General features: G+C 42.0%; 2 protein-coding genes across 9 annotated transcripts in view; both read left to right on the top strand.

The window, feature by feature from the left end:
• LOC112643367 (zinc finger protein 420-like) overlaps positions 1–22,702 on the top strand; it is a 642,213-nt gene that overhangs the window by 17,836 nt on the left and 601,675 nt on the right. Inside the window, exon 1 of one of the 6 annotated variants that reach the window (XM_049108103.1) lies at positions 7,715–8,317. The exons of the other annotated variants lie outside the window; for them this stretch is intronic. The gene's annotated coding sequence lies outside the window, so the exon portion shown is untranslated. Of the gene's footprint in view, positions 1–7,714; positions 8,318–22,702 lie in introns of those variants that run through there. 6 annotated transcript variants of the gene reach the window in all.
• On the top strand, positions 630–22,377 carry LOC125754849 (zinc finger protein 677-like). 3 transcript variants are annotated; one of them, XM_049108366.1, is made up of 4 exons: positions 630–769; positions 5,973–6,063; positions 7,436–7,562; positions 18,044–22,377. In XM_049108366.1, exons 2-4 carry the CDS (start codon positions 6,049–6,051, stop codon positions 19,324–19,326), a joined length of 1,425 nt encoding a protein of 474 aa, XP_048964323.1. In that variant the 5' UTR covers positions 630–769; positions 5,973–6,048; the 3' UTR covers positions 19,327–22,377. The 3 variants fall into 3 exon arrangements, with proteins under 3 accessions (XP_048964323.1, XP_048964326.1, XP_048964324.1); XM_049108367.1 differs by lacking the exon at positions 630–769 and adding an exon at positions 4,066–4,744; XM_049108369.1 differs by lacking the exon at positions 5,973–6,063 and having other exon boundaries at positions 636–769.

Here is a 22,702-nt window from a genome sequence, read left to right as displayed (position 1 = left end):
TTTCACAAGAGGCTTACACAACGCCAACCTTTACCTCAAACCGTTGAAGACATCAACTTAAAAGGGCAGGCAGCAGTCCCCTCACACTAGACCTGAGAGAAACTGGAAGGGACAGAAATTCCAAAGACATGTACTTGGGGGCGAGGAAACCATGCCCCATCCAGACCCCGTTCTAGCCTGGGGTCGTTGGGGCTCGCTGAACGCTGGCAACATTCCCGTGCATGCCCAACCCTGGCCGGGACAAATGGTCTTGGCCTAACACCGGATGGCCCACACACATACCCTTCCGGCTCGCCCAGTGCTGGAAGCTCTACCCCCAACTTCCGTCCGGCTCCTCCCTGCGGTCTTACTGGCTCCAAACCTTACAGTTTCCTTCGCTTCCAGGAGTTCCGCCCCATCCTGCCCGACGAATTCCACAGCGAGGCCGGGAATCTACTTGCTTCCCCACGCATCAGGAAGCCCTCCGCTAGACTCCGCCCTAATCCGGCCCATAGGCCTCACGATTCCGAGTCAACCCACAGTTCGCCAGCGCCATTACCGGAAGCACTACCCACAGGCCCTTCCCCAGTTCCGTCGTTCCAACCGCGCGCACGCGCAGTTTTCCGCCAACCCGGATGTAGCTGCACGGGAGCGAAGGTCAAATAGGTTTCAGATGGGTTTTTTTTAACATTCTCTTCTCTGCGTCACAGTCTCAGTCTCCAGGCCTACAGCCCTGGGGCCTGGGTTCTCCACGCACGTTAGCGTCCCCTCACCTGCGCCTCCCACCGCGGTAAGTCCCGCGTCGCCGAGAGACACGGATCCCTGCGGGCGGCGCTGCGGCCCCGGAGGTCCGGCTGGTTTTGGTTCAGCTGGTTCAGAGGCCATCCCCGCCTGGGGTCTTCCGAGCCTCGGGCCCACGCAGTCCCCGGCGCCCCTGCCCCTCGCGCCGCGTGAGAACAGGGAGAGGGGCGCGTGCGCCTCGCCCCGCAGCCCGGCCCGGCGGCTGCCCCTGGCCCTGGGATCGCGCAGACCCCCAGCCTCCTGAGGTCTCCGCGGGGCAGCCCCGCCTGTGGAGAGAGGACCGATGCCCGGGAAGGGCCCTCTCTTCGGGGCGGGCTCTCAGGAGGGACTTAGGTCCGGGAGGCGGCGGGGAGTCACGGAGCGGGTCCCCTCCCCCAGGCGAGGATTGGGGGGCCTCGTGGAAGCCGTGGCTGCGGAAGGGAGGCCAGGACAGCGGCCGACGAGGGAGAGGAGGAGCGGGAGAAAGAGAGGGAGAGAGGAGAGCGATCAGAGAGAGGGTCCGTAAAGATACGGCAAGCTGGAGGATGCGGGAGGGACTGGCGACGAGGCCCTAAGGGCGGAAGACAGGAACTCGGGAACGTCGCCGCGAAATGTGGAGGAAAGGGAGGCGCTCCAGAGGTAGGGGACCCCCTAGGAGAGGTCCCTGGTGAACAGAAGGGGGGCAACAAGGGCGAGGAACTTCCCACGCACGGTGGGAAGGAGGAAAAAGCTGTGGGCAGGCGATGCGAGGACAGAAAGCGGCGGCAGTGCGAGAGCTTAGCCAGACGGGGAGCCAGTGAGTCGGAGCTGGAGGGGGGTGTAAGAGGAAAGAGAGGAGGGGACGGGGAGAGCAGAGGGACGCCGGCGGGGCGGGGCGGGGGGGCGGCGAGGCCGAAATATGTAGAGATCCCAACGGTCGGAGCGCTTGGAAGCAACAGTAAGGATTTCCAGAGTTCCCCAGAAAGTGTTGGTGTAGAGAAAGCAAGAGAGGAGACAGGGGAATCACAGAAAAGGAGAACCAGTGGCCAGAATCAGGAGAGAGAGACTCGAACAGATGAATAGAAACCCTTCGGAGAGAGAGAGCAGGGGAACCCAGAACTGTGTGGGTGCTGGTTAATGGGACATGGTGATTAAGTTGTGATACAGGGACTTGTGTCTCCATAATGCATTCAACTTTAAATGTGCTTGGTTGAATTGAACAGACGAGAAAGAAAATTAGAGAACTGCTTGTAAGGCTCGTGTGCTTTATAATTATTAGCGTTATAAGATAGCTTGTATTTGCTACCTTTAATTGGCCAGAGAGAGGAGAGAGACTGTCTTAGTCTTATGGGTCACCCTCCTATCCTGGGATGGCATGGGAAGATGGCCTAGAACTACAAATTACAGAATGATGCTTTTTGAAGCACTATTAAAAGTGTTTCTTTTTCTTTTAAATGGATTTACTTTTTCTTTCTACTTAGTTTACATTTAGTTTTTTAAACCAAATTGACGTGTATTGGACATCTATTCTGTAAAGAATCATTACAAGCTTCTGCAATAAGCTTTGGCGACATCTTAAGCCAGCTCTTGTGAATCTTTTCTAAATATTAGGTGGTTGCATTATGGTGAAAGCTTTGACCCCCATGGGTTGCCTCAGTGGCTGAATCTGTTAAGCATCTGACTCTTGACACCCTTGATACCAGCTCAGATTGTGATCCCAGGGTCGTCAGAGCCCCAGCTAAGACTCTGTGCTGGGGGTGGAGTCGGCTTGGGATACTCTCTCACCTTCTCCCTCTCAAAAAAAAAAAAAAAAAAATTAAAGCTTTGACCCCAGAAGATTAACTAGATTTTTAAAAAATTCCAACCTGGTTTTTAAAAATACTTTTTATGTATTTCAAGTGAGAAGCCCTGCGTTCTTTCTACTTGTTACCATATGTTGGAATATTCCTTTGTGGTTAGTAAATGATTTTGGGTTTTTTTGGTTTTTGTTTTTTAATTTTTTTTTTTTACTTATTTATGATAGTCACACACAGAGAGAGAGAGAGGCAGAGACACAGGCAGAGGGAGGAGCAGGCTCCATGCACCGGGAGCCCAACGTGGGATTCGATCCCGGGTCTCCAGGATCACGCCCTGGGCCAAAGGCAGGCGCCAAACCCCTGTGCCACCCAGGGATCCCTAGTAAATGATTTTGAACTATCACAGTGTGTATCTGGTAAGGGTGTCCATGATCTAAATAATCAGAACCTAGCTTAGTAAGTTAGTGTAATCTTCGACAGCATCTCTCCTTCCTTGATGTGATTGGTCTAATTAGTAAGATGTCAGCTCCAAAATAGATGTTCCCTTGAGGTCCCACAGGTCCGTTGTATGAACATAATGAAGGTGGGCTGGATGGACTATGAACTTTGTTCCAGTAGAACTGATCTATTCATGGTGAAGTAATAGGCTCAGAGTTGGTTTCCGTAGCTGATCCACTTTCACAGTATCCAGTACTCAATCTCTGATTTATCATTTTTTGAATTATCATGTTAAAAATATTTCCCCATTGATTAAGACCATGAAAGAAGTTTCTTTTGCTCAGGCATATTTTAGATGATTCTGGAATTTTTCATTTTTTAATGTTTTTGGTTTTTGGGGGGTTTTGTGTGTGTGTGTGTGTGTGTGTGCTTTTTTTTTTTTTTTTAGGGAGTGCACTTTATTTATATTTATTTACCAATTTACTTAAGTGAGCTCCACCCCCAACATGGGGCTTGCTCTCTGGATCCGGAGTTCGAGTCCCATGCTGTACCTACTGAGACAGCCAGGCACATGGACTTTTTGAAAAAGACATGAGATGATAAGGATAAAGGCAAAGTGCCCCATGCCTCATTTAGGCCACCCTTCCAAAATTCAGTTACATGTAGTTCCCACTGAACTCAGGTGTGCTCAAGGTAACTTGTGAAAAGGCTTCCCTCCTAGGGCTCGGTGAACCCAGCTGCAGCATGGAGATGAAGGACAAGAGCAGGAAATCTGAATGACCATGATCCCTAAAGCAACTGAAATTTTGCATGTGTGTCTGTGTGGTATTTTTCTGCAGGATGGTTACAGTTGTGATTAGAAGATTAAGTTGGTCCTAACCCGACAATGAAAAATACTGTGAGGAAAGAGGCAAGGCCTAGGCTCAGAGCCAGAGAATAAATTTACAGAGTAAATCTGAAGCCAGGTCTTGTCAAACCCTGGCATTGAACTCTCCACTGGCTTCCCATCGCCCTCATGTATAAAAATCCAGACTCCTGGATATGACAGCAGAAAGCAAGACAACAAAAGAAAAATAGATTAATGCAAAAAAAAAAAAAAGGGTAGGCAAAAGACCACAATAGATATTTCTTCAGATGGATGGCCAGTAAGCTCATGTAGACATGCTCAATGTTCCTAATGATTAGGGGACTGCAACTCAAATCATGCCCCCTTGTGGGGCTATGCTAAAAAAAAAAACTGGGTAGGTTCAAAAGATGATAAGCACTGGAGAAAATGGGATGAAACTGAAAGTATTGTGCACTACTCCCAGGACTATAAATGGTGTGTTCCCTGTTGAAAAAATGTTAGTGATTTCTTTAAAAAATTAAACAGAATTTTCAGATAATCCACCAGATCCACCTGTGGGTACCTACCCAAAGAAATTGTGAACAGGAAACTGATCTGGTGCTTTTACGTTTTCTAAAACTGGCTAACTCACTGTCTTTATCTATCTGATTAGCAACATGTTGAACAGTAATCACTCCTTATTTTAAACATATTTTATCCTAACTTTCAGGACATTCAGTATTGACAGATGTCATCTTTTATTTGTGTGCGTTTTAATTTTCTTCACTCTGTTCACTTCTCAGCTGATTCACTTTCTCTGCCGATTTTTCCTCAACTCTCTGTTCTCTGATGGGAAGAGCACCCCATAGGATAGTCATAGACCTCTTCTGTACACCCAGGGACTTTTGATATCCCCTTATCTCCGGACTTTAAAGAGGTCTCCCAGGTTTGCATTCCATTTCAGACCTCTGCCTTGAATGCCAGATTGTGTTGTCCAACTGTGTCTCTGACATTTCTATTGGGACATCTCCACTTACAGTGTCCAAACATGACCTCCTGTTTCCTAGAGGTTTTCCAGTTGTGTTCCCTTAGTCCTCCACCTCCCAGTTCAGAGTAGTGCCATCTTCCTGGGCTTTGGTGACCATCTTGGCAGGCTTTCAAAATACATAGCACATTACAGGTTTTGTAATACATAGTGAGGGGGAAAAAAAGGCAATATCGGTGAAAGAGTACACGGCTTCCAAGATTCACCTGGGGTGGAGGAGAACAGTGTCAGAAGACCACAGCTGGACATTCCTGATCTTCTGTGACCTGATCCCATGCTGGTCTCCTCCCTACTGGGATTGAGGCCCACAGATATCTTTGCTATTCCTGGAGTCAGGGTCAGGACTCCCTCTTAGGGCTTTCCTAAGGTGGTCCCTCTGCCTAGAATTCTCAAACTCCTCGAATGTACATGGTGAACTTCCTCTCCAGGTCTTTGTTATATCACCTTCTAGTGAGGCCATCTCGCACACTGCCATGTCCCATTCCAGCCTCATCGCCACTCCATGTTCTGGCCTGTAATGCCTGTTCAGCATGAGTCTCTCTGCTCCTTCCTCTTGCACCATCTGGATACAGGGGACAGGGCCCTAAGAGGGAGCAGAGCCACAGGTGGGTGGGGTGGTGGGCTGGTTTCCTTGGAGTGGTGCTCCACCCTGACTTGCCATTGCATTGCTGAGGCATTTTGCATAATCTTCCTATGCCCAGTCCACAGAGATTTCTCTTCTTGTGTTTGGGAGCAACAGAGGCCAGCCTCTGTATCCAGCATCAAGCCCCAGGGCTCTGGCTCCTCCATTAATGAGGACTGAAAGCAGCCCCTGATCTAGAGAGAGGTAGAAAGTGCTGTGTGTCCTCTGTATGGTGGGTTAGCAGGGTGGGTCTGTGACTTTAAAGGGAGGTGCATAGATCCCCAGTGCTGCAGCTCAGGTGTGTGTTTCACCAGGAGGGAAGTGAGTTCTGCAGTGAGAGGCCAGAATGCTCACTTGCTGGTCTCTGTGTAGCAGTTTACTGTCCCTGCATCCCTCCTGTGGCAGTGGGCAGCAGAGGATTGACTACCACGTGGGGAAATCTTCCTGTGTGTGTGGTTGTGGCACAGAAATGTGTATGTTGCTAAACAGTGTATATTTGACACTCAGGATTGTTGTCTCAAGGCCCATCTCGCCTGGAAGAGAAGCCCAGAGGAGGCAGAGGAGGAAAGCCTAAGAATCAGGAATGACTCTTTCTCAGGTAAAGTCCTAGCTCAGTTCCTTGTTCTGTTCTCTGCGTCCTCACCTCCACTTGGACTAGCTCTTTTCCCTCTCAAGTGTCTCTCCTGATGTATTTGCTCACATTCACCCCAGAGCCTTCCTTCAGCAGCTCTCTGCATGCGCATTCTAGCTCATACACTTCCATACCTTTATTTAATGGAGGTAGAAGTGAAATGTTATTCCAAAAAAATTTTTCACAGGGTTATTTGTGTAAGCAGGCTAAATAGAGTAACACTGACAGTGTTCTTTACGTTTAATACAATTTATGCATGTTTGTTGTACCAGAAATACTCAAATGAACTTGGATAAAAAAGGATAACAAAGAGATATTCTAAAAATAGGTGTCATCTAGAGACTACAGCTTTGATCTCAGTTATTTTCAGTGTGTGTTTGTTCCTGTGTACAAAAGTGTGTTTGGGCCAGAGCCTGTAGTATGTAAAAAAGATGTCATCATCTCGTAAATAACCTTTATTTTATCTTGATAGTATGTCTGAGATATTTTTCATGGCTTTAAATATTTTCTATAGCACCACATAAAAAAGTTAATAGCAGTAAAAATAGTGTGTTTATGCATTTGTGTGTGCATGTATGTATATTGACCTTTCATCCAGGTTTGTGTTTCAGCCTTGGACTTGTTTCAGGCTTTCTCCATTAGCAAACCCTCTTTGTCAACAGACTTTACTGTTGTGTTTCTTACTTCACCGTGTGGTGGTGTGGGTTCCATCCTAAAGCCTGACCCCTTGGTTCATTCAGGCGCAGGTCTGCAATTTTTTACCTGTTTAATACGAGGCATGTTCATTAGAGTATATGTGACAGACTTGGGTCCTGTGTAAGATGGGAACAAATACTAATTTAATTGGATACAATGTCCTTATCCGGTTTAACGCTTGTAAAGCATTAGAGTAATGCTTACTATATACGGAGTGTTCAGAACTTTAGATGGTTCTATCAAGAGATTCCCATTTTGCAATTTACACCTTTCGTTGACACTGTTATATAGACCGTATAGTCATCACTGAAGACACTACTCATGCTGTAGCTAACACAAAAATTACCTGTCATTTAGTATATGCAACATACTACCTAGAACTTGCATATATTTTACCACTTGTCGATATTTTTGCATTTGTGTGTTTTATCTGTCACAATATTGTAAAATCCTCAGTTTAGCTGATGGAAATGCTGTGATGGACAAGTATAATAAATCAAAATCAGGGACATATGACTTGCTCAAATGGTCTTTAGTGAATCTATTCCAGCACTCAATTCTAACTGACCTTTCTACCTCCTCTCATTTTTGTGAAATAAGTACTCTCCTGATGGACTCATGGTAAAATGTGCTTTCATTTCAGGAACCATTGACCTTCAGGGATGTGGCCATAGAATTCTCTGAGGAGGAGTGGGAGTGCCTGGACGCTGCCCAGAGGGCCTTGTACAGGGATGTGATGTTGGAGAACTACAGGAACCTGGTCTCCCTGGGTGAGGATTAATTTCCCTACAGAGGTTGAGAACTGTCCTGGGGTATCTTTGTGTTTCTCTTGGGAGTTTCTTGGAAGCTCCTGCCCTGCTTCACTGAGATTGAAGTCCTATTGATTCAGAAATGAAAAGCTTCCCATTGCGGCATCTGGATTTTAGCCTACCTCTGCACCTCCCGCTTTTATAGGTTAGTGGTGGTGCTAGAGGTTGAGGAGTAACAAGACTTCGTGTCAAAACTTTAAAATACCAGGTTGCCTGGTTTTATTCCTATAATTTTTTTGTTTGTTTTAAAGATTGATTTATGTATTCATGAGAGATACAGAAAGATTGAGGGAGACAGAGACATAGGCAGAGGGAGAAGCAGGTTCCCCACAGAGAGCCCGACACAGGTCAATCCTGGATCCCGGGATCATGCCCTGAGCCAAAGGCAGACACTCAATCAGCCACCCAGGTGTCTCTGCTTCTATAATTTTGATTCAGTAGTTCTGGGAAGAGAGCTGGATATCTGTATGTGTCAAACATTTTTCAGCGTTTGGAAGAAAAGTGTCACTGAACAAATTTATGAAGTGCTATTCTAGACCCATCTGTAATGAATGTTCTTGGTCTCAGCTGACAAAGGGCTGGGAAAACCCCAGGACATCATCTACCAGTTTCCATGTCAGCAGGAATCTCTTTCTGAGCTGAATATGAACTCTATTGTGGAGCAAGGGAGAGCTCTGGAACCTCAAGAGTGGGGTGAAACTAGCAGCAAAACCCAGGTGCGTGGGAAGGCGTCAAAGATGTGAACACCAGTAAGGGTCAGGTGGCAGAGAGGAAGTGACTTCCTGAAATGCCATTTGGGATATTCTCCCCAGATGGGATAGGTGGTTGGAAAAGAAGAGTTGATTTTTCATGGACTCTCAAAGGAACCCGTTCTATCCCTCCCTTATTCTCTTTGTATGTATGTTTCCTGCGCTCCTCAGTAGTACTGCAGCTCTCGTCCACAACAAGGGCAAAGTCTTCATCCTGACCAGATATGCTGGTCTCTGCCCCCTGGGGCCCTTTACTGGTTCAGCCTTGGGGAGCACATGGAGTGCTCTTTGTGAGGGCCATTCTTCCTCCTTTGGCCTCTCCTTCTCTGGTCAGTCATATATATCTGATCTGATGCCACCCCTCACCCTGACTGTGGGCCTTCTCCAGCTTGCATTCAGTTTCATGTGCTGAGTGACCTATCATGATAGAAACGTTGGCTACTCTTTTGCGTCTAGGGCTCGAGGCAGGTGCATGGGCTTTCTCAAGCCCTCTGCCTGTGTTGTGCCTCCACTATATCCTCATGTCCACTTTCACCCCTCAGCGGCATGTGTACTAGGAATAGAGTCGTTCTTCTGAGATTGCTACTCAGCAGTGCTGTATAGACAATGGGTGGGGAAAACCTTTGTTTGATTCCCAGTCCTTCAAGGGGAGTATATCTCAGGCTTCAGGCCCTCAGCCTGAAGACTACAGGCAGACCCCAGGTCCTGTTTGAATATCCCACAGAGGGATCCCTGGGTGGCGCAGCGGTTTGGCGCCTGCCTTTGGCCCAGGGCGCGATCCTGGAGACCCGGGATCGAATCCCACGTCGGGCTCCCGGTGCATGGAGCCTGCTTCTCCCTCTGCCTGTGTCTCTGCCTCTCTCTCTCTCTGTGACTATCATGAATAAATAAATAAAATCTTTAAAAAAATAAAAAAATAAATGAATATCCCACAGAGTTGAACCCCTTTATTTTAGTTTACTGTTTTTTCTTTGTCTCCCTTTTGCAGTTCCTCTTTAGTCTGTGAGTGTGGGAAAGTCTTGGCTCTTCTGATTTCCTGGTTTCATAAGTTTGGATGGTTTGGCCTCTGAAATTTTCTTGGTTCTGAACTACAGTTCCTCAGTGTCTGAAAATTTATTCTCATATTTTCTGCTCTGATAACCCAGCCTTTAGGTGCTGGACAGCTTGTGGTGAAGTGTCTCCCATGGGGAGTTTTACTGGGTCAAAGAATATTCTGGTTGAATAATACTTATATTTAGATGTCACAGCATATCCTCCGAAGTAGAGACATGGGCCCTGGAGCATAATGGTCAACATGTTCTGGATGCTGATATTGAATATAGCCTGAGACTCTGGCTTATGGCTCCAGTTGTTCCTCTGGCTTTTCATGTGTCATGGAAGTGTCTCTCAAGATCATTGTGGCAGTGTTGATGGAGTACATTAAGGATCATCCCTCTTGATTTTACATGAACAAGTACAGGAGTTTATTTTAGGGAAAAAAATTGTCAGCCTTCATAACCCCATCTGTGATATGGCTGACTGAACAATTGTTTATGTAAGTGTTCGTTCCATATGTATGCTGTTCTTTCTTCAACAAATAATTTGTTGATTTGTTGTTTTGAGTGAATTTATGAATTCATGATGCCTACCTTGTTGAACTCTACCCCATTTCTGTAGTTGCTGTTCCTTTGATCTGCATGTTCCTTTGATTTGCATGTATTGCAAATGATCTTTTTATTTATGTATTTCATCATTGGTTATGTGTTTTTCATGATACTCATCAGTGGTTTTTATTTTATACCTGTAGTTTGTGGGGCTATTTGATCAGGAAATGAATGTTATTTTATATATTTTATAAGATTTCCTTCCTGAATGTTAAGGGTTATAGCTGATTGGGTGTTTTCCCAAAACCTATATAACCTCTAGAATAGGGAAAATACATTTGTAGCTATCCTTTCCTAGGAGTGTTTCTTGATATATAATTGATTATTAAGAAACCCTTTCCTCAAGTTGCCTGGTTGGAAGAGCATGAGTCTGTTGATCTCAGGGTCACGAGTTCAAACTCCCATGTTGAGTATAGAGATTACTTTTAAAAAAACTTTTAAAAAGCCTTTTCTCATTTGAATGAGTTTGGATTTTTTAAATTGGGAATATTGGATGTCTTGAGAATATATTTTTGTTTGTAAGTGACTGTGTTCATCCCGGAATTAGAGGCAATTCATTCATAATTAGTTAATTAAGACACCTTCGTTTTTCTTTGGTATTTTTTACTTTGTCTAAACATAATTTTTTTGACTTTATATGAATTTTATAGATTTTTAAATTTTGTTTCAGATGTTTACTTTCCTTTTTTTTTTTTAAGATTTATTTATTTATTCATGAGAAACACACAGAGAGAGAGAGAGATAGGCAGAGACACAGGCAGAGGGAGAAGCAGGCTCCATGCAAGGAGCCCAACGTGGGACTCGATCCTGAGTCTGCAGGATCACACCCCGGGCTGCAGGCGGCGCTAAACCACTGTGCCACCAGGGCTGCCCCAGATGTTTTCTTTTAAGAATCCTCTCCCTATCTGTAGTCTCTTGATAATCTTCATTAATTGAGGATTTACTAATTTTGGGCAAATGCATAGTGATTTTTATTTATTCATGATAATTATATGTTTACTATTACATATAGTAAAAGGATCCCTCACCTCATGTCTTTTTCATGTGCGGAATTATGTTGAGATATCCATGATAGAATTTCAGGTAATGAGAGGAAGCCATCCTAAGAGAAACTATTATTTTTCCATAATAGTAACAGACTTAGTTTCTAATTTTAACATACTACAATTGGAAAATATTTATTTTTAGATATTTTCCAAAATTAATGACTTAGATCGTTAGTTTAAAAAGAATACTTTAGCTGGTGCCTGGGTGCCTCATTTTGTTAAGCCTTCAGCTCAGGTCACGATCACAGGGTCCTGGAATCTAGCACCATGTCAGGCTCACTGCTTAGCCAGGAGTCTGCTTCTTGCTCTACCTCTGTCTCTCCCTTTGCTCATGCTTTCTCTCAAATGAAGTCTTCAAAAAAAACTTTTTTTTTTTTAATTAAAAAGAACACTTTATTAGAGTGGAATTTCACATAACATAAAATTAACATTAACATTAATGGCTTTCATGCATTTAGCAGTTGTTCACCTACTGCCTGTATCTTTATTTTTGTTTTAAGATTTTATTTATTTATGAGAGAGAGAGAGAGAGAGAGAGGCAGAGACACAGGCAGAAGGAGAAGCAGGCTCCATCTAGGGAGCCTGACGTAGGACTCGATCCCTGAACTCCAGGATCATGCCCTGGGCCAAAGGCAGGCACTAAACCACTGAGCCACCCAGGGACCCCCCTACTACCTCTATCTTGTACATTTCCAGCAATCTACTGGAAATTTACTGTTTTACCCATTGAGCAGTTTCTCCACATTTTCCTCTGTCCCCAGTCCCTGGAAACTACTAGCCTGCCTTTTGTCTATCCATTCTATACAATTCTTCTTTTTCAATATTGTCTGGACCCTTTGGGCCCACTGCTGTTCCATATTTATTGGATCATGTTTTCCACTTCTACAAAAATGGTTTTTAGAAGTTTGATAGTGTCTTATAGAATCTCTGGTCAATATTACCATCTTTAAAAATATGAAATCTTCCAGTCTATTGTATGCTGTGTGTTTTCCATTTATTTAAATATGTTTAATTTCTATTAGCAGTGTTTTACAATTCTCAGTCTTAGAGGTCTTTCACCTCCTTGGTTAAATTTATTTCACAGTATTTTATTCTTTGGGTGGTACATTATTTTTTTAATTTCCTCTTCAGGTGTTCATTACAGTATATAAAGCACATCAGAGTGTTGATACTGTATCCTGCAGCTTTCCTGACTTCATTTATAACATGTCTTTCAGTGGGTATTTCATAGAATTCTGTATGTATACATTACGACATACTTACACAGAGATCATTTTCCTTTTTCTCTTCCAATATCTGTACTTTTTGTTGTTATATTACTCTTGTTAGAATTTGCAGAATAGTGCTAGATACCATTAGTGAACGAGGATGTCCATGATTTTTTTTCTTTTTTTTAAAGATATTATTTATTTATTTATTCATGAGAGACACAGAGACAGGAAGAAGTGGGGAGCCTGATGCTGGACTCCATCCCAGGACCCAAGGATCATGACCTGGGCCAAAGGGAGACACTCAGCCACTGAGCCACCCAGGTTGCCCCCATGTCTTATTTCTTACTTCAGAGGGAAATTTGTACTGTTTCATCTAGGATATTTGCTGTAGATTTTCATAAATAATCTTTAAGAGGTTGAGAAAAGTCCTTTCTTTCCTGAGTATGCTGAGTGTTTTTGTCAGAGTTCTAGAATTTTTCTTTTCTTTTTTTTTTTTTTAATATTTTATTTATTTATGATAGACATAGATAGAGAGAGAGGCAGAGACACAGGCAGAGGGAGAGATAGGCTCCATGCCGGGAGCCCGATGTGGGACTCGATCCCGGGGCTCCAGGATCCCACCCTGGGCCAAAGACAGGCACTAAACTCCTGAGCCACCCAGGGATCCCCTAGAATTTTTCAAATATTCTGCGTACAATGAGATCATTCTGGAGGTGGTTTTCTTTTCTTTTCTTTTCTTTTTTTTTTTTTTTTCTGGAGGTGTTCTCCATTTGTCTTACTGTTAATATGGGTCATTACGTTTTATTTTATTTATTTATTTTTTTTTAATTTTTTTATTTATTTATGATAGTCACGGGGAGAGAGAGAGAGAGAGGCAGAGACATAGGCAGAGGGAGAAGCAGGCTCCATGCACCAGGAGCCTGATGTGGGATTAGATCCCAGGTCTCCAGGATCGCGCCCTGGGCCAAAGGCAGGCGCCAAACCACTGCGCCACCCAGGGATCCCTCATTACGTTTTAGATGTTTATATGTTGAATCTTCTTCCACTGTTGAATTTTTGGAACAAGTTCTTATTTATGTTGTGTAAGGTTTTTTTTTTTTTCTTTTTTTCCTGAGATTTTATTTATTTATTTAAGAGGACAGCATGAGCAGGAGAGTGATGGGCAGAGGAAGGGTTAGAAGCAGACTCCCCACTGAGCAGGGAACCTAACACAGGGCTCCATCCCAGGACCTCAAGACCACTACCCAAACCGAAGGCAGACGCTCAACTGAGTCACCCAGGCGCCCCTATATTGTGTAATTTTAATAATACTTTTCTAGGGGGATCCCTGGGTGGCGCAGCGGTTTGGCGCGCCTGCCTTTGGCCCAGGCCGTGATCCTAGAGACCAGGGATCGAGTCCCACATCGGGCTCCCTGCATGGAGCCTGCTTCTCCCTCTGCCTGTGCCTCTGCTTCTCTCTCACCTCTCTGTGTATTCTCATGAATAAATAAACAAAATCTTTAAAAAAAAAAAAAACTTTTCTATTCAGTTGGCTGGTGTTCTGTTGAACACATACTTCTATATTAATAAGGGATATTATTCTGTAGTTTTCTTGTGATGACTTTGCCTGGTTTGGTATCAGAAAAATGCTGGTCTTAGAGACATCTAGGGTGTGTAGTTGTTTAAGAGTCTGACTCAGTTTTACCTCAGGCCGAGATCTCAGGGATATATAAGATCAAGCCCCATGCTCAGCATGGAGTCTGCTTCAGATTCTCTATGCCTCTCCCTCTGCTCTTCCTTCCCCAGAACTCACTCACTTTTTCTAAAATAAATAAATAAATCCTTGGGGGGGGGGGCAAGAATAATGTTGGCTTCAGAGAATAAATTAAGAAGTGTTCCATCTTTCATATCTTGTAGTGCTCTTTTACTTACAAGGAACTTCCTCACCTTTTGTTTCTATTGGAAGCCTAAATTTCTCCCTTATTTTCAAAGGACAGTGTTTCTAGAGACAACTGATTAACAAGGACACCTGGGTGGTTCAGTGGTTAAGTGCCTTTGGCTTAGGGCGTGATTCCTGGGTCCAGGAATTGAGCCTGCTTTTCCCTCTATGTCTCTGCCGCTCTTTCTCTGTCTCTCATGAATAAATAAATAAAATCTTTTTAAAAAATTAACAGATTTTTTTTTTTTGTTTTTTTTTTTTTTGTCAGCACTTTAAATGTTATCCCATTGTCTCTGGACTTGATGGTTTAACTGAAAAATCACCTCTGATTGTCAAATGTGCATCCTTTGTATGTGATGTTCCCTTCCTGCTTTCATCTCTCTTTACCTTTGCCTTTCACGTATTATGATTTGTTGCAATGTGTGCCTCTGAATTTTTCCAAATTGTATGTTCACTGAGTTCTTAGATTTGTAGAGTCTTGTCTCTGAACATTTGAGAAATATGTCTTCCAATATTTTTTCTGCCTCCATTTCTTTCTCCTTTCTTTTTGGGACTCCCATTGTTCATATGTTGGCCCACATGATGTTGTCCTGCAGGACTATTAGACTCTTTATATTCAGTCTTTTTCTTTGTGCTCCTCAGACAGTAATTTCAGCCAATCTCCCTATCAGTTTGCTGAATCTTACTTCCGCCTCTTTAGATCTGATATTGAGCCTGTCTATGAAATTTTTCAATTCAGGAATTTTACATTACAGCTTCGGAAAATGTTTAGTTTCTTTTTCCATCTTCTTTTTGTTGATAATTTATTTAAACAGTGTTCTCTGGATTGCTTTTTAATTCTTTGTCTATCATTCTCTTTAGCTTGAATAGTTGAGTTAAAGTACGTGTTTAGGGCAGCCCTGGTGGTGCAGCGGTTTAGTGCTGCCTGCAGCCTGGGGTGTAATCCTGGAGACCCAGGATCGAGTCCCACATGGGGCTCCCTGCATGGGGCCTGGTTCTCCCTCTGCCTGTGTCTCTGCCTCTCTCTCTCTTGCTCTGTGTCTCTCATGAATAAATAAAAAATAAAAAAAAATCTTTAAAAAAAATAAGAAATAAAGTATGTGTTTAATTTAGTAAGTTCAAAGTTTGGGCTTCCTTAGGGCCAAGTTTTGTTATTTATTTAATATTTATTTTTCTGTCTGGGTCATGCTTTATTGTTGTATTGCCTCCTTTTTAACTTTCTGTTTACAACGGGAGATTTGGAATATGCTGAAACTTTGGAAATCCTTATATTTTCCTTTCCCAGGATTTTTTTTGTCTCTTGTGATTACAATTATGTGTTTGTTTCCCTCAAATTTTGTGTGGTGTATTTTCTTTGTTATGTGTAGTCATTGAAGCCTTTGGTTGACTTATTGGTTGCCTTTCCAGAGATTTCCTGAAACTCCTGGAACCAAACACAAAACAAACCAACTTTCTACTCTATGTAGATGTGTTGGGTGTGTGGGTGTGCTTATGTGTGTGCTGGGGAGTGCATGAAACATTTAGGGTAAGAAGTTTATGACAACAGTTCCTTACCCTTCTGCTTGCTCAGAATCTGATGGTCAGCAGGAGGGAAAACCTTGAGGGCTTCTCAGGTCTTTTCTCATGTGCCTGGTCCTGGGCATGTCTGCCACCTTCTAGGGTCTTCTATGTGGGGGATTTTCAAAGCCTTATTTCCCACTGCACCTCACTCCCTGGTGTTTTTCTCAGGGTTTTCTCTCATGAATAGATAAATAAAAACAAAAAAATAAAAAAATAAATGTTTGTGGGCAGCCCTGGTGGCGCAGCGGTTTGGCGCCGCCTGCAGCCCAGGGTGTGATCCTGGAGACCTGGGATCGAGTCCCACGTCCGGCTCCCTGCGTGGAGTCCGCTTCTCCCTCTGCCTATGTCTCTACCTCTCTCACTGTGTGTGTCTCTATGAATAAGTAAATAAAGTCTTTAAAAAAAATAAAAAATAAATAAATGTTTGTGACAAATGGCTCCTGGTCATCACCTACTTAGACATCTGAGGTAGACCAAAGAAAGGCAAACATTTTGAGCCAGTCCTTCAGGGAGCCAACAGGCAGATTAAAGAAACAAACAAATAACCAGTCACAGTCGTTTGAAGGTCCCATTTATTCCCTCTGGCTTGGGAAGCCTATACTTCTTGTAGACTCCCATCTTCAAGGCCACTTCCTGACTGTGGTGCAGAGCACAGAGTCAGGGCAAGTTAAAACAGCTACCTTTTTCTTGATTAAAAGTGTGCCTGATTGCTGGAATCCTGTGATGAATTTCCAGAGTTCCTATAAAGTTGGTTTTGATGGGTTTTGGTAGTTCATTTCCTGCTGGAGTCTCCTAGAGTTCCCTTCTTTGCCACTTTGCCATTTCCATGTCACAGAGTCCCATTGTTAATCTCTATAATATTAAATATTTATCAGAACTTCTATTTAAAAATGGGTGACTTAACATATTTTCTATTTATGATAATGTGTGCTGCTTCTGAAAATCAGCCTCTTTTTCTCTTCTTCATCTTATGGATGAGGTCTTTAGAATTCTGAAGTCTATGTGCTCACTTCGGCAGCACATATTACTAGAATTCTAAAGTCTATATACACTTTATAAATGAACATATTTATTAATTACTTCTGGATTTGCCTTGGGTTACTAACATGTTTATGATTTTTATTAAGATTAACACATAATTAATTTCTACATATATTACAGCATGTAACCACAGGTAAGTGCTTATTAACAATGCAGTATGCCTGTTTTGCATGGGTATATTTTTTGTAAGAAGTATTCAGAAGAGGGATCCCTGGGTGGCGCAGCGGTTTGGCGCCTGCCTTTGGCCCAGGGCGCGATCCTGGAGACCCGGGATCGAGTCCCACATCGGGCTCCCGGTGCATGGAGCCTGCTTCTCCCTCTGCCTGTGTCTCTGCCTCTCTCTCTCTCTCTGTGACTATCATGAATAAATAAATAAAATCTTTAAAAAAAAAAAAAAAAAGAAGTATTCAGAAGAATATTTTATTATCCTTAAATGTTGTTTTAATATTGTATACAACACATTCAGTAATTGAATTTAATACGTTTTTTCAAGTATGATTCACCTATGTCCCTCCTATGAGGTTTTTAAGTTTTGGGATGCCTGTGAAAAATTTCTGTACTTCAGGGCAGTTGAACTTTTGACCACAGAACATTTGAAAATAAGCTTCCTGAAAATAATTTGAACTATGTGTAATTACTTTTTCATTGCTGAGGCATCTTGTGTTTCTAAACATTTGCACATCATGGTTGAGAAGCTTAATAACTCTGTTAGTTATGAATTATACTTCTGGTATAATATTTTTTTATTTTTTATTTTTTTATAATTTTTTTAATAAAATAATTTTTATTGGTGTTCAATTTATAATATCTTTTTTAAAAAAAGATTTTATTTACTTGAGAGAGAGAGCACACACATAAGCAAGAAGAGTGGCAGAGGTAGAGGGAGAAGCAGGCTCCCCACTGAGCAGGGACCCTGACGAGGGGCTTGATCCTAGGATGCTGGGATCATGACCTGAGCTGAAGGCAGACACCCAACTGAGCCACCCAGGTTCCCCTGGTATAATACTTTTTCATGTATAAAATATCCATCTTCAAACTGGTTAATATAGGGATCCCTGGGTGGCGCAGCGGTTTGGCGCCTGCCTTTGGCCCAGGGCGCGATCCTGGAGACCCGGGATCGAGTCCCACGTCGGGCTCCCGGTGCATGGAGCCTGCTTCTCCTTCTGCCTATGTCTCTGCCTCTCTGTCTGTGTGTGACTATCATAAATAAATAAGAAAATTAAAAAAAAAAAAAACTGGTTAATATGAAGCTTATCATTATTTATATATTACAGATTTCTCTACTAGATGTATGAGCAAAGAATTACCACCAAAAGATGACATTAATAATGGAGAATTATTCCAAACATTGATTTTGGAAAGACATAGACTTCATGACTTTGATTTGAGAGAAGTCCAGCAAGATGTGAACAGATGTAAGACTCAGTGGCTATCTGAAGAAAAAAATGAAGGAATGACTGTATCCCATTACAAAAATCTCACTTGTAGAGAAGACCAAGAACATCAAAAATTCAGGAATAATTTCTCTGTAAAGCATAGTGTTTCCATAAAAAGTAGTAAATCTCAATATTACAAACATGATATAATTAATAAGGCACTAAAAAGCAAGGTAGGCTATTCAGGAAGCAAGAACAAAAATCGTTTGGACAGTAGGCTTGGATTAAGCTCTCATTCACATGTGGCTCAACTGCAGAGATTTCAAACCCATGAGGAAGTTTATGAAAATAATCAAGTTGAGAAGTCTACCAAAATGTCCTCAGTTTCACCACTTCAAAGAATTCCTTCTAGTGTCAAAACCAACATTTTAAATAAATATGAGAAGGTTCTTATGCATCCTTCATTACAGACACAACAGAAAACACCCAAAAGAGAAAAACCTTATAAATGTAGTGAGTGTGGGAAGACTTTTAGCCATTGCTCAACCTTAGCTAATCATCAAAGAATTCATTCTGAGCCAAAACCTTACAAATGTAATGAGTGTAGCAAAGTCTTTAACAGATTCTCAAACCTCACAAGGCATCAGAGAATCCATACTGGAGAGAAACCATATAAATGTAATGTATGTGGTAAGGATTTTATGATACGTTCACACCTTTGGGGACATGAGCGAATTCATACTGGAGAGAAGCCTTACAAATGCGATGAGTGTGGCAAAGCCTTTTCTGAGTGTTCAAATCTTGTTCAACATAAAAGAATCCATTCTGGAGAGAAACCTTACAAATGTAATCAGTGTGGTAAGGAATTTATCACCCGTTCTCACCTTTGGGGTCATGAGAGAATTCATACTGGAGAGAAACCTTACAAATGTAATGAATGTGGAAAGGCCTTCACCGGGAGTTCAAACCTTACTCAACATAAGAGAATTCATGCTGGAGAGAGACCATATAAATGTAATGTGTGTGACAAGGCCTTTAGTCAGAATTCAAGCCTTATCGTTCATCAGAGAATCCATACTGGTGAGAAACCTTACAAATGTCATGAATGTGGCAAAGCCTTTAAGCAGTACTCAAGCTTGAATAGACATCAAAATATACATAGAGGGAAGATACAGATGTAGAGCCTGTGGTAAGGTTTTATTAGATGTTCTCAACTTTGGAGTCATGAGGGAATGCATACTGCAAAAAAAAAAAAAAAAAAACTACAAGAAAATGGCATGGCCTTCATGCCATGACTTAACCTCAAGAATCACCAAAGATTTCACATTGGAGAAAACCCTATAAATACAACATGTGATAAATTGCTTAAGTAGGTTGTATGATGTACTGTATATGAAAGAATTCTTAGTGAGAACTAAGACTAGTTCTTGATTAATCAAGTAAGATGTTAAACTCTGCAGGAAAAGTAAAACTCAAAATGATTTAAAATTCCTGAGACAATTGATGTCAAAGGAGCAGGGGCATATGTGGAAATGCCCACTTAGCTTCAGTTTATACAGTCATTTGTCCTTTTAGAATTCTTGATGAGGTTACTTTATTATTGAATCATCGCAGACCTTCCATGTGTTGCCACAGTTGTGTCTGTGATGGAACCTTTTGTTTGGGTCCTAACATAAATGGTGTTTTGTTTTTAATTTTCTTTCTTTTTTTTAATTTTCAATTTACTTGTTCATTGGTGGTATCTAGGAAGAGAGTTAACTTGTACTGTAATCTTGGATCCTGCAGCCTTGGTATACTTGCACATTAGTATTTTATCTACCATACTTGGGGGCATTGCATGCAATAGTTCAGAAGTTCTGGTGCCAGGTGCCACTCTGTCTTGTTCCTGGCATAAAAACAAAGGACTCTCTGTTACCATATTAATACCAAATGAATCTTGCAGTTATTAAGTCCAACTTGGTCATGGGGCATGATTCTGGATGTCTTCATGTCTTCCGTACAATCAGAGTATCTGCAGTTATATTAAGATCTCAGATGCTTTATGCATCTATGTATTAGCATTTAAAATCTTTGCACATAAATGGAAATTGGATCACAGACAGAATTATAATATACTAGTAATCTAAAGTATGAGTACAACCATCCAGCTTTTTCAATAAATCATAATGGTTAAATCATGTGCATTGGTACCTCCCCCAGTAAGTTTAAGTCCCTAGTCTGCTGCTAAACAAGATGGGAAGATAGTGAAATCACCTAACCCTGTGTGCCTAAGTTCTCCTTAGAATGGGTGTAGTAGTAGTAGTCCCATCCTTGATTTTGGGAGGAATGAAGTCTTTTAAGTGCCTTGACATCAGAGATTCTTACATTATGAGTGTTCTTTAGAGTTGCCCAGTTAACTCTCAGAAGTCTCTTAATGGAGCTAAAATTAAATTTCTTAATGGGAAGTACGTGTAAGTGAAAAATACTGGATTTCACTTGAAATGGTAAATATAGGTGAAGCCTCAGGTTCCCATGCAGCATCCCCCAAAGGAAGAACATCACTCATTGTGAATGAACCCTCAGATGGCCTACCGGTTATTGACAGTAGAAATGGTCTTCTTATCACAGATACTGATTAGAATCCTAGGGAATTTCTTCTTTCTTTACCAGTAAGTTTTCCTTTTTGTCATAGGTGAAGATTAAGGTCCATAGATTTGAGTGTCAAGCACTTGTCTATAGCTGACTCCTTAGTTGTCATCTTTACAGGAATCTCCAGCACAGTAACAGCTTTTGGGTAGAAACATTTTCTCCCTGATTTTGGATGTAAATTTGTTTGCTGGGTCATAGAGTGATCCCATAGTATATTATGTAACATGTAAACTATCTGAGGGACCTGGGTGAAGTTTACAAGGACTTTTTCATATGATCTTTGCACAATTTGTGTATAGAAAATTACTTCAAAATAAAAAAGGCAACATGATGTGCTGTGGCTTTTAGAAAGTTCAGGTGCAGCTCTTTATTCATATAGGAATGAAGGACATTATAGGTAATTCCAAAAGTCGTTCTTAAAACTGAAATTCTTAAAACTTGTCATCTCTTTGGTAAATTTCTGGAACCGTAATGGATTATGCCTCCACCCCATATAATGTGCAGTTTACTCTGCTTTTAAGAACTGAATCATCAGAACCAAAGGATTGGATATTTACAGTGTTGGCTTTATTATGCATTGGTAGATATTTTGTTCTGGAGCCACTTCTAATCCTGCATAAAGTGGGCAGATGGTCTGAGGAAAGGGGACGACAAATACAGAAGCACCATTGAAATTCTCTTCATGTCTAAATGAATGAAGCTTCCATCTTTCCCTTAACAGCACTACTGATGTTTTCTGCATCTTACACCAAGATTGGTGCCCTTAATCTCAGCGTATAGTTTTTCAAGTGGTATGTCAAATAGTTCCAACATGAGCAATAGCCCAAGATCCTGGATTCTGACCACTGAGTAAAACAACCGCATCAGCTCTCATTTCCACATGTCCAATGCAGAGGCCAAACATCCAGCCCAGTGAACCCATGAGGTTTCAGCGTAGGTGAACCGTCAGTGGACCAGTGTCAGACGGGAATCTAGGATCGCCGAGGTCTTCACAATGCCAGGGGCTTTGCTTCAGGCTGCGGATACGATTCATTCCTGTAGAGTTGATATGTTGCTGATGCCAATCGGGATTCATTCTTAAGTACCATCTCTGACCAGCCAAGTCTTTTAGGATCTTTCTGCCTTGTTGGTTGTAGGGTCCAAGTTGATTCATCAACATAGGAATGTTACAGTAGACAATCACAAGTGCTGAATCGGTCAGGCTTCATTTTTTACAAATGTTCAGTAGCAAGCTAATGGCTGTTTTCCAAAGCAATTTACCTGTTATGTCAAACCTAAGTCCAAACCTCAAAGGAGTCTTCAAGATGGGAAACTGCTTGCCTTCTTCAGAGACTCTAAATGACAGAATCTGGCACAGTTTTGCATTTAGACTTCTTATACTCCAGAAGTCTGTTGAGGGGCTGGGTCCTTTCTTTTTCTTTTCTTTTTTCTTTTCTCCTTCCTTCCTGCCTTCTGCCTTCCCTCCTTCCCTCTCTTCCTTCTTTTCTTCCTTTCTTTTTTGGGTTCCGGTAGTGGGGAAGACACAACAGTGTATTTTTCTTTATTGCTGGAATGAGCATTGCACATTGCCTACATAATTCCAATAAACTTTAACTGGAAAAGGACTCTGAATTTGTTACATTTTATCAGACTTACCTATTAGAGAAGGAATGTCCTAGATAGGGCTATTGAGACTAATGTCTCCAACTTTCCAACAAAGAATTCATCTACATAGTGAAACATTGACAGCAGGGTCAAGACAAATGTGCTATATTCTCACCCGTGCACTGATGGCAAATGCCTGGGAGTTTGTTTCACCAGGACTGCTCTACTTTCAGCTCATCCTGAAGAATGTGGGTAAATATGGAATCACAAATGGTGATGGTTGTGAAAATTGGTAAGACATTTTGAAAAGTATTGGAAGTATGAACTAAAGCTGAATAGATGTAA

This window comes from Canis lupus, chromosome 1 (genome assembly GCF_003254725.2).
Source record: "Canis lupus dingo isolate Sandy chromosome 1, ASM325472v2, whole genome shotgun sequence".
NCBI classification, from domain to species: domain Eukaryota; kingdom Metazoa; phylum Chordata; class Mammalia; order Carnivora; family Canidae; genus Canis; species Canis lupus.
This window is presented reverse-complemented; position numbering and strand designations above follow the sequence as displayed.

Excerpts from the sequence above, each read along its gene's own strand:
- LOC125754849 (XM_049108366.1), top strand. Across the intron at positions 7,563-18,043 it reads CAGGAACCTGGTCTCCCTGG|ATTTCTCTACTAGATGTATG; the intron begins GTGAGGATTAAT and ends TATATATTACAG.